We start from the raw sequence: 16,229 nt of genomic DNA, 5'->3' as shown, positions 1-16,229 counted from the left end.
CCCATCTTTGTGTATGTTTATCATAAATTCAAACAAGTAAAGGAATGCGTCATTCAAAAAAAAAAATGTATGGTTTGTATTTTTTTTATCACAATCTTGTGAGGCTGGTAAGACGCTGCACTTTGCTCCTTTTTCCTCTTCCTCAAAAATTAGACAACACAACTCAGTGCTCCCTCCTGAGCACATGGATGTACACAAAAATAGACACCTCTGGTTTTATTCAGATTTAGCCTTTAAGTTTTACCCTGAGTGAAATGATGTGAGATATGCATCAGAATGTCATTATTTTATAGTCAGCAAAACCTTGCCATGATACGATAGATTAACTCTCTATAGACAGTCGACTAAGTGGTGGCACAGAGACCAGTGGCAGCACACGACTTTTGGTGGGCTAGAGATAAAACTTTGTTCAAATGCCATCTAGTCTGTGGCATTTAGGGACGTGTGATCCCTTTCATACAATCTCACAACTATGCTGGCCTGCCAATGGTAATTGAGGTCAGTCAGGTGCAACAATGTAAGGTCAGAATCAGCTTTGTGAGGGAGGGACTCAGATGTCACACTTGCCTTTTGTTTCTGTTTTCCTTGTGCTTTTTCTCTCCTTGTTTTTGGATTCAATGAGATATCACTGAATGTTCATTCCCAGTGTGCATCTGATGCCGTATGAGTCATGTCTGACTAAAAGTGGAAATATCACTTTGTATGATATATCCTGGAATAACCTCATACTGTTTGGAATACCAATGCTCTGGTTCAATCATCAAATAAAATGCAAATGCGATTTACAGAAAAAGGGGAAAAGGGGTTTTACATGTTGCAATCCACTGCATTTGAATGTGAGAGAAAAGGCGGCAAATGGGTTTAATGTGATGGCAGCCTGAGACTGAATGGGAGATCTTCATATTAACTTAGCATAATGTCCATTTCAATTTTGAAATTACTACTTAGGCCCAAATGTACACACAAATTCTCTACAGATGTGGACTATCTATTCTTTCATTGACTGTGTCTTATCATGGGTATTAATGCTGAGATTACTGTGAGTTATTTGTCCTTACAGCATTCCGTCAGAGCAGCTCTGTGCGGCAGGAAGAGCTGTGCCTATGCATCATTACTCTGTAATATCCGTCTTTCCCTGGTCATTTTCTTCTATTTCTGATTAAAGGATGTGTCATTCTTCCTGCCCTACAAATATTACTTTTCAAATGGACAAAGATACTGATAAAATGATGAGACCCTCCTTTAGAAAAAAAAATGGATTTCACAGTTCTGCAGTGGGTGTCATGCTTTCTGATTGAAAACTTCAAGGCTTATTTGACTGCGGTGCTGGTTTTCTTCAATGAGTAGTGCTGCATAGTATCAAACTTTAAACCTGGCATTGATTGATCTGATCCCGAATCTGAAACATTTCATAGATATTAAATACATCTATTATCATATAGATTTTAGTCAAGTGCAAGCTACATATAGGGTAAAAAAAAAAAAAAAAAAGATTTACCTGTCACTTTTACACCAAGGGTGCAGTAATTTAACTAACAGTAGGTGGCAGGAGTGTCTAGTTTGACTGGTGCCACCTTCTCCATATTATTGTAACACCTGAGTCACAGTAAATTAGTCTGTTTTCTATGCCTTCAGAATCAGTATCTTCCCCATAGCTGGTCCAAACATACATTCACTTTTTTTGGAGATAGCAATGAATGCTGTGACTGTTAAACAACATAGATCACATACACAACTCTATACAGGTATTTGTCTTTTCAGACTGTGTTGTTTTGGAAATTTGGGTACCAACCATTGGTACCAAATATACATGTGCTTAATCAAAAATCTTTTCATGATACATGTGTGTAAAAGTTAAAGTAAACATTTTCAGTGCCTTTTTGTATTTTCATAGCAGCTGTTGATGTTAACCACCACTCTGAGACATTGATTACAGCTAAAAAGAGCGTTTGATAAAAAATTTGTGATGATGAATGGTTTTTATGTTCATTTAAGAGCACTTAAAACAGACTGATCAATTTTGACCAGAAACACTAAAGCAAGTGGTGGAACATGAACACAACAGGAGGATTAAAGTGCAAAATATCAAATGAAAAGGAATCTCAATTCACACAGCAGCTTTCAATTCCTCTTGCTGCCAGCACAGTAGATGAAAACATGGTGTTTTGTATTAAATATGGACTAAATGAGTTTGGCTTATTCACACTTAACTCTGTCAGCTCTTGTTTCTGTTAACATGTAGCCTTCTCATGTCACTTGACAACATCAGAAGTGACAATGAAGGATTTTTTTAAGCATTTATTAAGCTTCTACTGTTCACACCTGTGTGTGATGCCACTGCTTACATAAATGATGAATCACTAATGACTGGGAATCACAAATGATTATCTTGATGAAGTTAGCCTTTTAGCCTTTAAACACACTAGTGACAGCCAGCACTTCAGTCTCTAATGGGAAATCTTATTTGCCCCTGAGTGTGACAGCTGTTAAGCATGCGATGACTGAAGTGTTTTTATTTTTTCACAGTCATCTTGTTGGTCTTTACTGTGGATACTCCTGACGTATAACAAAAGTTATAAGGGTAGTTATAAGTAAGCTGTGGTGCATCAGTCCCGACTTCAAGTTTTGCCAAAACTGAGTACAGCTTCAGAACATTCATGGTGAAGACAGACTTAGTGCAGCCACTATGAAGTTGATGCTTGCAGTTCTTTTGTGAAACCACTCAACTATTTGATTCACTTCATCTTTTAAGGATGAAACATTTTGTTGAGCCCATTTTGTCTTTTGTTTTGAATCAATTACGTTTCAGTTTGTCCAGTTTTTCATTTTATGTCCTAATACTGTGAGGAAAGTGAAGATATTTAACTTCAGCTATACTCTTTGTTGTTCAGCATATGTTAGCGTCCATACATGCCAAATATTTTGAAGACCAGAATCATCTTCAAAACATTAGGATAGGATAACATTCAAGACTGAATGATGGTTAAACTGTACAGGTTGACAGAGCTGCTGACAATCACCACTTTGTTAGGAAGACCTTGCAAGTACTGGGTAGGACCCCTTTGCTCTCAGAACTGCCTTAATTCTTTGTGGCAAAGATTTATGAAGATGCTGAAAGATTTTCTCCGAGATCATTTTCCTTTTTGCAAGTTTTCTGTTCCACCTCATCTCAAAGGTGCTCCATTGGATTGAGATCTAGTGACTGTGGAGGCCTTTTGAGTACAGTGAACTCATTGTTATGTTGAAGAAACCAGTCTGAGATGATTCCAGCTTTATGACATGGTGTGTTATCCTGCTGGAAGTAGCCATCAGAAGATGGGTACACTGTGCTCATTAAGGGATAGACATGGTCAGCAACATTGAAAAGGCAGGCTCAGACCAACAACCATTACAGGTTAAAAGTCTCTTAAACTACCTTTATTTCTAATGCTCAGTTTGAGCTTCAGTTGGTTGTTTTGACCATGTCTGCATGCTTTAAAGCAGGGCTGTCTGAGCGATATTTTCATCCCTCTGCCCATGTTTGAACTGTCATCATATATATCTTTTTAAATTAATGTAAATTAATGTAGATATAATAGTCATTCATGTGGAAAAAAAAGTCCAAATCATGCACCCAGTTTTATTTCTATTCCTGATTTTAAAAGGATGGAAAATGCATTATTTTTGTTTCAGAGGAGTATTGTGTCCAAGTTATATCGCACTAAATGTCTTGGAAGACTTAGGCATAGTATTTGCGCCATATGAATGTTTAGTAACTTTATGCTTTGTGTTATTTTGAACACTTTTGCGATAGGCATATTTGATATCACGCAGTGCAACATGAATGTTTACTTTTGGCCCGTGACTCTCCACCTGGATTTGTTTTTGGCCCTTTGCCGAAAAGAATTTGGCACCCCTGCTTTAAAGCATTGAGCTGCTGCCATGTGATTGGCTGAATAGATAGATGCATTACCTAATAAAGTGGCCAGTGAGAATATATATGTGCAGTTGTTATTTCTTTTTCTCTAGATGATTGTGTACATCTTTTAAATGTTACTAGAATGGCAGTGTAAAGCTGTCTAGTTTTTCTTTGTTTTCATGGATGGTATACTTTATCATAAATATCAACAACACATAACTCAAATAGGCTAAAAAAACTGGATAGATGATGGCAGAAAGACATGTGAGTCCCCTCAGATAACAAGAGTGACAGATCACCCTGGTTACTTACCTCCCCCCGCTGATATATTTGATAATGACTGAGTGCTGATATCTGATAGACTGAGTGAGATGACTTTCATTACAGTGATTCAGTCCACTCTGTAATATGCTGATTTCTATTAAGAATGACACTTAGATTTTAAAAAGCACATGTCATGCACTTTCACAGCGTCTCTGAACACACACGGTGAAATTTCATCTTTTATTTTGTAGCCAGCAGTAAGGCAAAAGTGCAGTTTCTAAAAGGGCAGTGCAATGTAGGGTGGCAAGTAAACATGGCAGGTAACAAAATATAAGCACAGCACCATTAGCCACTGTACAACAGTGTCATGTGAAGCTACATATGGCTTGGAAATTAAAGGTTGTTTTCTTCTTCAGAAACTGCTGTACCCCTGGGGCTTACTCTGTATTCATGCCATGATTTACTTCACTGGACACATAGCCTACATACAATGCCACTTCAGGTCAAAATAATTTCTGTTGCGCAATCACTTCGGGGAAAAAAAAACACTGACCTGAGATTAGGATTCACAATCTGTGACCTGCAATGGTACATGGATTGGTAGAATACAAACCCAGGAAAGTCACTACTCTCTACTACACAGAGTCTCAACCTAAGATTTTCGAATGTAAAACATAATCACGAAGAAATGTGAGGGCAGCAATACACAGCAAGTGATTACGGCAAGGAATGGTGGCTGTTAAAATCAAATAAGGCATAACATTCATCAATCTCTTTCCTGCTCTCTTAATGGTTTCATAGCTCTCCTCCATCGAACTTCTCTTTCTCCCAGTTATTCTGGGCTTTTTTTCCTTCGTGGATTTATAAACAACAATGAATCACTTCATGACTTCATTCTGGAGACAAGCAATAGCATTTATCAGTACTGTGATAAGATCCTGCTCCTCAGAGGAAGCCTGTAATCGTTGTCTTATGAGTTGTAATTATTCTACTCCATCTGAACAGCTTTGGGTGGTTCAGCAGTGGTTTGCTGAGAGGGGGTGTTTCTGCCCTCTTGCTCAGTCTTTCTTGGCATCCTGGGGCTGCCGGAAGCTTTCCGGACGTTCTGAGGGCTGGAGGAGCCAGCAGCTGTTTTGCGCTGAAGTAACGGACTCCTGGAACCTTTAGGTTTTCCTGGTGTCAACAAGGAGTCGATGACCTTTAGTGACCTCAGACCCAGCAGGCCACAGAAGTAGTTACACTGATGTTGGGAGACAAACTGCTCAAAAACTTTGGGATTTCCTTCCACAGTGAGACCCAGGTGCCTGTGGCAACACAAACACACGGGCAAACACAAAAAGCAAATGTTACAGCTGTGATCAGTATAAATGTAAATTACCTGCAAAATTCACATTTTCAGAGTATCATTTGCTGGAACAACACAATTAAAATATACTGACCCTGTTGTTTTCACTGAAATTCCAACATTGGTGATTTTGGTGTCAACACCTGCAACATAACACCATGTGATTACTTTTTCTTTTTTTTGTTCAGGTGAAACATACAGAAACACGTGGATTTGTCCCCAAATTAAGTCTATCAGATGCAGAGGAGTACATTTTTTTTATCTTATGGTGAGCAATACCTGACCCCATAAAAGTTACAGTCATGTGAGTAATTCGTCAATAATCATCAAGAGTTTTAAACTTTCACCTCAGTCAATGTTTTACTCATAGGAAAAAAAAACAAACACTTTTTTTTGCATTTCTCAGTTGAATCCTTGCTTTTTCATACCCTCTAGTCGAGTGAGGAGCAGATTGCCATTGGTCCACTGATGGATCCAATGCTGCAGGGTGCAGCACTTCCGTTCCACGTCAGTGCCCGTCTTCATATGGAGGCGCCCTGTGTGATCCAGGACAGAGTATCTCTGATAGTCCCCTGTCAGTTCAGCCTCCACTGTATTGTACGGGACAGTGTTTGCTGGGCGGTACATCAAGTAGACTGGGCTAACCCTGAGAAATAAAGATGTTGTTGTGATGAAAATTACCTCTAGAGATGCTTGGTGGCCCATATACTGTAAACATAATACAAAAGTTTGTAGCAAACCAATTGCACTCACTCAAGACTGGGACCAAAGTGTTCAATCACTCTTGCCTCTGCAGAGAAGATCTTGCAGTACTCACGAGCCAAGTTCTGAATTTTACACTCCTGCATGCAGAACATTGGGAAACATCCAGCAGAGATAAGCTCTACCTACACCAGTATATATTCATTCTTCATGGGATTAGTAGCAAAGTACTCCTACATGGGTGAAGGGATGACATCTGACTATCACATTTTAATGTTGGGTGGGTTTGCTGGTAATATTTTGACTTATGCAGATTTAAGAAGTGGGAAATAAAGCTTTTCTGACGCACCTGCTTTACAATTTCCAGGTTCCTGTCAATGAGGCAGCTCTCTCCTTTGCCTCCATAGGCAATCGGATTACATACTTTAATGATGCATGTGTTGCCAGACTCGAACACAGGCTCCAGACCATATATGACCTTTGCTCTCCAGACTTTGTGTGAACATCCATCGCCAATTTGAGATTCCTGCATCATCACACGGCCAAAGAATTTGTTACCCCAGGCACCATGATCAGCCACACCCCGGCTGAATATCATGGGTGTCATTTCGATTTCTTCCCCAACTGCACACAGAAAAATATGGCAATGATAGTTGATAAATTATCAAGTTTTTCTGACTTAGGAACAAGTAGAAATCTGAGCACATAATAATCACACAAAAGTCATCTTACCACCGAGGTCCTCACGCAGAGACAGTCCAGCCAAAACTGGAACATAGTGAGAAAAACAGAGTAAGTGTTGATGCAGCTTACCAAGTATGGAAAAACATGTTTATTGCAATGGTTAGGTAAAGAAGTGCTTACGATCTGCACTGAGGAGATAGTCAGTGGAGTCAGTTCCATACTCGTTTGTGATAGTACATCCATAAACACCTGAGTCTTTGCGTGACGCCTGAACAACGGCAAGGTTGACCTGAGTTTCATCCCCCGCACTGAGAAATGAACAACAAATGAAGGTTGAAAAAAACTGCATGGAAATATGAACAAATTAAAACATGGTCCCATTGTGTCAGGTGAAGTAACTTAAACATTTTTTTAGGCCAAGACTTTAAAAAAATCTAATTCAGATGACCATTTTGACCTCTTAGAGAATTGTTGCAGATCTTCTTGCACTGTTTACCAACCTTCTTTTCATCTGAGCAATCCCCTCTTCATTTTTGAACCATTTGATCGTAGATTCACCAAGAACATTAAAAAACTGGCACCAAAGTTTCAAGTGTCCTGAGGCATCTGCATAAGTTTCAGCTCGGATCTTGCGAATAACTTGAGGAGCTGAAGATAAGAAGACCAAATACAAACATGTTAAAATACAGACTTCAAGCCTCCGGTGTGTATCCACCATAGACTGTAAAGGTAAACTAAAATATGTATCAGGCTCTCTTAGCATCATATGCAGCCAAAATGCTGTAGCTATACATTTTAATATGGCCCTCGATAAACAGGTGAAAGTACATTTGTTGCAACTTGTGCCTGTATCTCAACTTTATTTAACACATAATACCATCAATATTCCATCAATATACCTGACATGTGACTATGTTACACAAACCATCTTACAGTCTCTAAAAAGAGTAATTTCCAACACATTTATTGGCCAACCAAGGCAAATGTGCTTCCAAGGCTACTATAGTTATCGAAACGGGATGCCACCTCAGAAACTATGCTTGAATAGAAAACAGGGCTGCAGCATGAGTTTGACAGCAGTGAGCAGAGTTGAAATTTCCTTGTAGGGGATGGAGCTTCCTTGTATCAGAAGTATTTCATGGAAAATGAATTTCTGAGAAAATTCTTAGAAGTTGAGCGTGGATCATAGTTAAGATGACAGTTATTCACTATTGGAGATCTCCAGAAAACTCTTGAGGTTAAAAACTTTGAATAGTAGCAAGGTGAACTTTTTTTCCCATTTCCATCCCATTCTCTGCTGCACAGAGAGCTCAGCCTGACAAAGCTCAATTCTGCTCTGTCCACATACAATTCATGGTATTTGTGACGCAGCTTATGGCTTACTTCTTGGACCAAGCAATTTTGAGCAGTTCAACCAATGGATCAGCCAGTCACAGCTTTGAACAGTCTATGACATACCTAATGAGTGACTGCCAACAGGGCATGTCTAATAAACTCTCTTTCCTGCCCTTGTTTGGATTTGCTCTTGGAGTTTTCCTAAACCACTCCAAATTTTTGGACACCTTGCTAAGCTAAGTAAAAAGCTCTGGACATTGGATTCTGAGAAAAGGGATGGTTTAGACTCTGGAGGGCCAAGAGAGGAGCAAGAGGACCTCGGAGGGCTCTCAGGTAGTTTGACAGCCTCTAGCCCATTGCCAGGGGCCCAAGAAATATAATAGACAAGTTGGTACCATATTCCTTTTTGTCAAATTGATCGATTGATTTCAAGGCTTGTATCTAACTCAATGGTGCTAGTCAAGCCATTGCAGAACATTTGCCCGCGTTGGCCACAGTTTTCATGATGACTGTTTTACCTTTGAATGGATCCCTCTTGTCCTTCTCTGCAGGTTTCCCCTCAGTTTGGGGGGTTTGTATCTCCTGATTGGGCTGCAGGGTTGTGGCTTGAGTCTCGGGTGCCAACTTCCTCCTGCTGAAGAGTGGAGAGTGCCTTTCCACTGCAGGGACCTGCTCACCTGGGGGCTGTAGTAGGGGTGAGCGCCGTGAAAGATTCGGAGATGTAGAGAGGGTCATGGGACTTGGGGAAAGCCTGCTGCTCTGGGTGGAAACTTCAATTTTGGGACTTTGATTACCACCTGCTGATGGGGCGACTAGAACCTCTTCAGGGTTGGCCTTGGGTATTGCAATTTTGCGTCTAGCACCTGAGGCTAGCTCTTGTGGTGTTGCCGACGGAATTGGAGAAACGCAGTTTCTTCTCTTTGACATTGGACTGGCCTCAGGAGTTGGACTGGCTGGTGACTCTGTCCTTGAGGAGGAATCCCCAACTTGAGAAATAAGTTGAATATCTTTCTCCTGCACATTTGCAGTAAGCATACTTTCTTTGGGTACATGCAAGAAAGTCTCTGAGGAACTATTTTTTGCATTGTTGTCTTCCATTTTGTATTGATCTGGGAGTGTAACTTCACTAACGCCTCTTTCAGTTTTGCTACCAAGTTTAATCTCTGGCGTTAACTGTCGTGTGACTTCCATGCCTTTGCTTGCAGGCTCATCTTTAGCATGCTCCAAAACGGTAATATTTGACCCTTGATGACCAGACTTTATAGGTGTCACTGTAAGTGGAGTCTCGGGTTCTTCAGTTACACTTTCAGAAAGTTTTGGAACTGATCTATAAATCACTTCTTCCTTTGAAGGCAAAGGAGGCACTTTGACACTTTCACTCCCTGAAAGAGAAACATCAGGGGAATGTTTTGGAGCTGATGCTTTAGTTTCTGGGCAAACGTCCATTACACATTCATTATATTCCCTGGCGCTACCATGAAGTGCTGGGGTCTCTAAAGTAGTGCCAGTTTCTTCACCAGACATAGGTGGGATAGCAATCTGTTTTTGAACAGGTGGTGCAGTTTCAACCTGACATGAAATGAATTCCTGATCTGTTTTACTTAGCTGATAGTAAACTTCCATAAGGGTTTCCTTTATGTTTCTGAGAGGAGCAAAGTAAGTCTCAGCTCCTCTATCAAACACTGACTTCCTGGCTTTTGGTTTGGTGTTTCCATCCACCTCACACGTGTCAGAAGCAGGTGGACTTTGCAAATGGTCAGCCTGGAAAGGTACAGTGTTCAATGAATTTTCAAGAGTTGACTCAAGAGCCTTTATTTGTGCTCTCAAGAGCTCAGCTATTGATATGACTGTAGTGACCGGCTTTTGAATTTCTTGAGATTTATGACCGGGTGGTTGGCACGCGCCAGTGTTGTCTTGGGTTTTTGTTTGGAGTGGTACAGCTGGGTTTAGATTGTATGTGTCTGAGGGTCTTTCTTCTGTCTTTTTTGTCATGAATGCAGTTTTTTCACTTTCTTTAGGAGCTACATTCACAATGACAACAGTCTGTTGATCTGCTGCCTCTGTAATCTTTTCTGCTTGATTTTGCTCGGTCGTGTTTGGAGCAGTAGTTTCAGTCTCCATTTCAACGACCCTCTCCTTTGGCTCCCACCTGTCAGGCTGCAATGGTGGCCTCCCAACCTTGTTACTCTCTACCTTCTCATCAACTTGTGCTTCTGTGCTTTTAACAGCTTTTATGGCTGTCTCATCTTGGCTTTGCTTGAAGCTGAGAGAAACGTTACACCCTCTGGAGTTCTCGGCATGACCCGGGCTTTGGAGGGATGACTTCTGTAGGTCTGTGTAAAGCACTGTATGGCTTTCATTTGATCCCTTGGTATGATCCTGTGTGTCCTGTGTCATTTTGTCAGCGGCTGCTTGAGGAACAGTTTGCAAAGAATGAGTCTGGATGTCATCTGCCGTTGTCTCTTTTACAGATGTAGTCTTTTGTGTTGGTTGTGCATCCTTCGTGCTCTGGTTGGATGGGAGCTCAAGGATGACAGGTGTGTCATTCCTGTTCATCTTTGTATGGGCCGGTGTAACCTTGGGACATAACACATCAGAGGTTTCCATGCTGTAAATACTCATCCCTGGCTATGCTGGACATGGATAAACACATGTAATTTTAAAAACAGCAACAGCGTAACCAGCAACAAACAGAGCAGAGCAGAAAGACCTTCATGCAAAAAGAAATTTATGAACACAAGAATAGGTTTTAGTAGGTGATGGGAATCTTTTCTTCCACCTGTCATATCAAAAATGTTCACATAAACACAGGGTCAAAGTTTCAAAGACTCAAGTATTTGCATTAAAGGTGTTTTTTTTTCATGTTAGTATATTAGAAATGTTTTTTTTAAATTAATACAGGAAATTAATACACAAATTCCAAAGTTTATAATTTTCAAGTTTTTCAAAAGAGAGAGGCAAAATGAAAATACCCTATGCTCTATATCACTTGATCAGACAAACTTTCACCAAGTCATATCATAGTTCAAAGGTACTTCTGTTGACTGGTATCAATTTTTTTTATTATAATCTTTGTACATTAAAATTCTGCATGTAACTAATTTGTTTCATTTTTATTATTATCCATACCTTAAACTCTTGCACAGTGAGACCTGCTCACATATATGGCGGCTATTTTTATCTTTAAAGGTAGTCAGACAGGAATGTGGATCATTTTAAGAGGTGCTTCAGACTTGCAGTGCTTTCTCTCAACACTGAGTACTGTCAGAGTTTGGCCATGCAGACAGGAGGATTGCATAAGCAATGAGAAATGCAGATGCACAATATAAACAGTGAAACAACAAGTGCTAGTTCGTGCGTCTACATGACCAATCACATTTAAATACTCGGCTTAAGTTTCTAGCACCACCACCCCCTTTAAATATTTAGAAATGAAGGAAGTAGTATACTTAAAAACTAACTGGTTAAGGAAAAATGTCGAAAATTGAATAAAGATGTGTTTATTTTCTGCTACAGCACATCTGCTCTAAGCTAACGGTTAGTTGCTGCTAGCTTAGCATAGAGGCCGGAAACAGAAGAAAAAAGCTAGCTTTGAATTTATCAGTTAATATTTTTGTCATAACTTGCTAAGTCATTGTTTTTCATAAGCTGCTGAAGCCATATTGATAAGAGTATCTAAACATCAATTCACAATCACAGAACCTGTCTTGCTAACTTCCCATGTGTCTGAGTATATTAAGCTAGCTTGACAGCCAATGTGAGCATTAGACCGATCTGAAACTGAAATCATTCCTCTTATCTAACGCTTGGCATGTAAGTGAAGAAACACATTTCTAAATATATTTATCTATTACTTCAGAATTTTTCAGTGCTCTGTTGCTATCACAACACAGTGCTGAATAATTCCACATTTCTGGGAAGGCTAACTCTGAGACCGTATCAGATGTCCTGCATTAGTATACCTGTTTCATCTGTCAACATGTGCGTCATTCAATTCTTGTCACACAGCAAGGCATACTTGTAGAAGCTATTAATAGCTGTGGGATGGTTGTATTACTTATGAGGCCTGTGTTGGCAGCACAAAGCACTTATGAGCTCATGCGACAAACCTCACCCACCTCACTCTGCAGCCCTGGCCCAGACACAGAAACATTTTTTTGGCAGGGGCTTGTTTCCGTCACAGACAGCTGATCTGCAACCTGCTCACATGGACGCTGGGGTAAAATGGTTGAGCTTTCAAAAGGTGCAGTGGTCAACTGAACATCTCTAAGCTCTAAAGAGCCTCCAGTGGAAGTACCGGACTTGTCGTCAACATCCATTGGTGAAATCTGTGCTGTTTTAGAGATGCCTTCTTTCACTTTTCTTCTGATTTGTTGTTTTGACTCTGCAGCACTTTGCTGTAGTCGTGCTGAGTTAAAATGAGGACTTGTCTTCTGCATTTCCATCTTTTTCTCTGTATCACTGCCTGCAGTGTCCTTCTCATGTTTAGCAGATTGTTTCCCTTTAGTCCCTGATCCAGTAGTGGATGTAACTGCAGCAGATACTGGAGGAGCACGCTGTTCTTTGTGTGTAGATACACTTTTGATCTCTGAGGGCCTACCAACAATACGAGCCTTTGGCGAAACTGCCACGGTTGCTGATTTCTGAGGTTGTTCCTTCACTTTTCTGTAGTTTGAATCCACGACAGATGAAGATACGACATTCTCTACTTCCATGACCTCTTCTGAATTACCTTCATGCTGCATTGCCTCTTTAGGGTATCGGGCCTTGGGTATCACAGCCCTTCTCTCCTCAGTTGTTCTCTCTCCTGGTGTCTCTGATTTTGCAACTTTTGAACTGTTTGAAATCTTAAGCTTCTTTTTGACAAAGGGGGTTTTGGGTTTGTGTGGAGTAAAGATCTTTTGGGTAGAGTCATACACGTATGTCCCACTCTCGTTTATATTTTCATTGATGGCCTGTCCGTTAGTCACAGCAGACACTGATCCGTTAACAATGGGGATGGGCTTTTCCTCCACCTTCTCCACTGCTGCCTCCTGTAACCTGGCCTCTGTCTCCACAGCTATTGTCTGAGGGCTTACATCATTGCCCTCATCCTCAGTGGAGCTTGGGGCGCTGAGAAAAGCATCCATCGTGGATCGCCTCTTCCTCTGTGTGCGATCTGGACTGATGGTTCGCAGCGGTTCCTGGTTTTCTTTACCTTCTGCTTCCCTGCGTTTGTTCTCAGCCTTTTGCTTGAGCTTGCCAAAGTAACGCTGGTGGATCTTGAACTCATTCATCTCACCCACCTCAAGCACTCCAGAACAGGACACAATACCTTTGGTGTTGCTGGCTGAGGCCTGGTATATGGCTGCATCGTCAACAGTGCAACTGCAAAGAAAAGCCCATTGAAACAGCTTCATTAAAATTAAGCTGACATGAATGATCACAATAAACATGGCAAAGCCTTTTTATTTGTAGATTATTCAAAATAGTACACTATAGTCCCTTTCTGTGCTGGGATTTTTCTTAAAAGGTGAAAAAATGATACCTACACACATACATATATACATACTTGTAAATGTGCAGTGAGTGGTTTTGGCCATCGCGAAATACTTCATATTTAGGTAATCCACAGAATCTGTCCAACTGCATATCATCCTTGTACCACAGAACTTGGGGTGTTGGGTGTCCTAAAAGATTAACCAAAAAGAAAAAAAAAACATAAGCAATGAAATAAAGAAGTAAATTGTAGTTTAGCAGCCATTGCTTTGCTACAACAAAAATCAGGGAAAACTGGCTGTATTGCACAAAAATTCTCTTGGCATTGAGTGAAGCAGTGTTTTACCTGTAACCACACAAGAGAACTTCACATTGCAGCTCTCTGATACAGCTTTGGACTTGAGGGTTAGCTCAAAGAAGGGCTGTGTTTCTTCTGTTAACTGTGCCATCACACTGCAGAGTGTGCTCCTGTGCAAGAAAACAGAGCTTGTCAGTCTAGATGTAGAGGTTTTTCAATGTTAATGTTATTCCTTACATACAGGAAATCTTCATATTTACAGTTAAATTTGATCTTTGAGTTTGTTAAAGGTCAGAAAATGTCAGAGTAAGGTCTATTTTACTCAGCTTTAAGTGTCTGTTTCAAGAAATTAGCTAGAGTGAGTTTTTATTCAGTTACATTCTCAACATTTGAATTGCTGCTGTTAATAGTTTTGTCTCTTACTGTACTTTATCATTTACAATATATGCAAAAATACAATAATATACAAAAATTAACACATTTACTTATGTGATGGTTAGCACCGTTCATGAGAGGTGAAAACAAAAGGTAAAACTTTTTTCAGTGACCACATATTAAAGTAACAGGAAACTGTTACATTTGTGTTACTTCATTTCTAGAGCTAAATGAGTCTTTGGCATGGTCACTGATGAAATAATTATTTCATGTGACATTAATTATAACAATAAATCTCAGTGAAGATAATGACAGGGTCAAGAGCATTGAACCATTATAGCATGTGGAAATGTGGAGGACATGTAACGCCCATGCATATGTACATGAACAAAGAGTAATAGTAAGTGATGTAGGCTTGCATGCATTTAAAGGCATAATGTTTGCATTATGTGCGGCTGATCTATGTCTGGGAATGACATCCAGCACAGCGTTGGCCCAGTTCACAGTTAAAGGATACTTTTACACTTCACTGCATGTAACTAATGATTAAGCAAATAATATACGACATTAATTCGACACTCACTTAAACAATTAACAGTGCCATATGACTTGCAGCATGCAATACTATATATGCTGAGTCCCTTGTTGAACCCTTGTTAAAGTCATTGTTGATCTATTGTAGATATTATGATAAAATCTGACAGTCATGATAATGAAATGAATGATTTTACAGTTCAAAAAGTTGCGGTTTTTAACCCAAAATTGTCTTTTGTTAAACAAGAAGAAGGTCTCATGTCTGTCCCTGCCACTGCCTGAGAATGAATTATTGCTTTTATCACAAATGACTGAAGAGTTGAGCCTTAAGTTCGACCCCTCTGGTCGGATGACAAAACTGTCCATGCAGAAGCTGTTTTTGTGTGATGTATGATGCAAACAGTACCCTGTTGCATAACCAAGATGCTGCTCCCAATCAGCAGTTTATTTAAACCCATGTCACCATTTATGTAAGGTTTAAAAAACTGTGAACTATTTATGTATTGCAGATCAAGTTAAGGATAGCATGATCTCCTTGTGGAAAAAATTTTAACAAGTATATGATGGATTACATTTCAGCAAACAGGACACACTGCACACTGCACTGAGGCTGGAGGGGTACCTGTTTTCTGGCCTCACATTGGAGAGGTAACTGCAGCCACCAGACCGGCTGCTAACACTGATTTCATCCGCACTACTCGACCGTCCATTTCCCAAAGAAGGGCGTGTTGTTATCCTCCGTGAACCCATTGTTCACTAGATAAAGGTATAGTCCAAAATGAAAAAGTTCTCCAGGAGAATAAAAAAGTTTTTGTTTTGTTTTGGCTTTCCAGAAAGGGGAAAAAAGAGCTGCAATAAACAAAAGTGAAAAGTTACGTAACATAAACTTTTACATCAACATAAAAAGTTGCCAGCATTAGATTACAGTTTGAAATTAAAGGCACAGACACCAGTGGGAGATGCTCTCTATCAGTCTGCTTTCATACTTATTATTCACATTAAAAACAAACTATTTTCAAAAGTTAACTCACCGTCCACAGGTCCTTTCCCTCCTTTGACTGATACCCCCAGGCACTGACTTGAGGCTCTGACAATTTCCAATCAAACATGAGCATGCGTAGGCTGCAGGACTATTTATAGTTGGCCTGCAAATAGGCACAAGAGCACATCACACTTTCCAAAAGTCTCCTTTGGACCATTTCACAAAAAATAACTGCTAGCTATGAAATATGAAGCCATGTAGAGAGACTCCTGCACTGATACAAGTGATACACTTTTCAACCAGAAATCCACAATAATTTCTGCTCAAATCCAGG

General features: G+C 40.0%; 1 protein-coding gene across 1 annotated transcript; it reads right to left on the bottom strand.

Annotated features, from left to right (window-relative positions):
• Positions 1-5,150: 5,150 nt before the first annotated feature.
• Positions 5,151-15,663, bottom strand: alpk3b (alpha-kinase 3b). Its single transcript, XM_074666525.1, has 13 exons — positions 15,536-15,663; positions 14,002-14,174; positions 13,780-13,897; positions 12,338-13,595; positions 8,747-10,805; positions 7,394-7,541; positions 7,071-7,201; positions 6,942-6,965; positions 6,559-6,833; positions 6,261-6,349; positions 5,936-6,153; positions 5,602-5,650; positions 5,151-5,466 (listed from the first exon to the last, which is right to left on the bottom strand). The coding sequence occupies exons 1-13, from the start codon at positions 15,661-15,663 to the stop codon at positions 5,151-5,153; spliced, it is 4,986 nt and encodes a 1,661-aa protein (XP_074522626.1).
• Positions 15,664-16,229: the final 566 nt, after the last annotated feature.

Source organism: Halichoeres trimaculatus, unplaced genomic scaffold (assembly GCF_033239565.1).
Source record: "Halichoeres trimaculatus isolate MK-OKI-2021-1 unplaced genomic scaffold, fHalTri1.1 fHalTri1_scaffold_3, whole genome shotgun sequence".
Lineage (NCBI taxonomy): Eukaryota > Metazoa > Chordata > Actinopteri > Labriformes > Labridae > Halichoeres > Halichoeres trimaculatus.
Note: the sequence above shows the minus strand (reverse complement) of the source record. Positions and strands in the feature narration are given on the sequence as shown.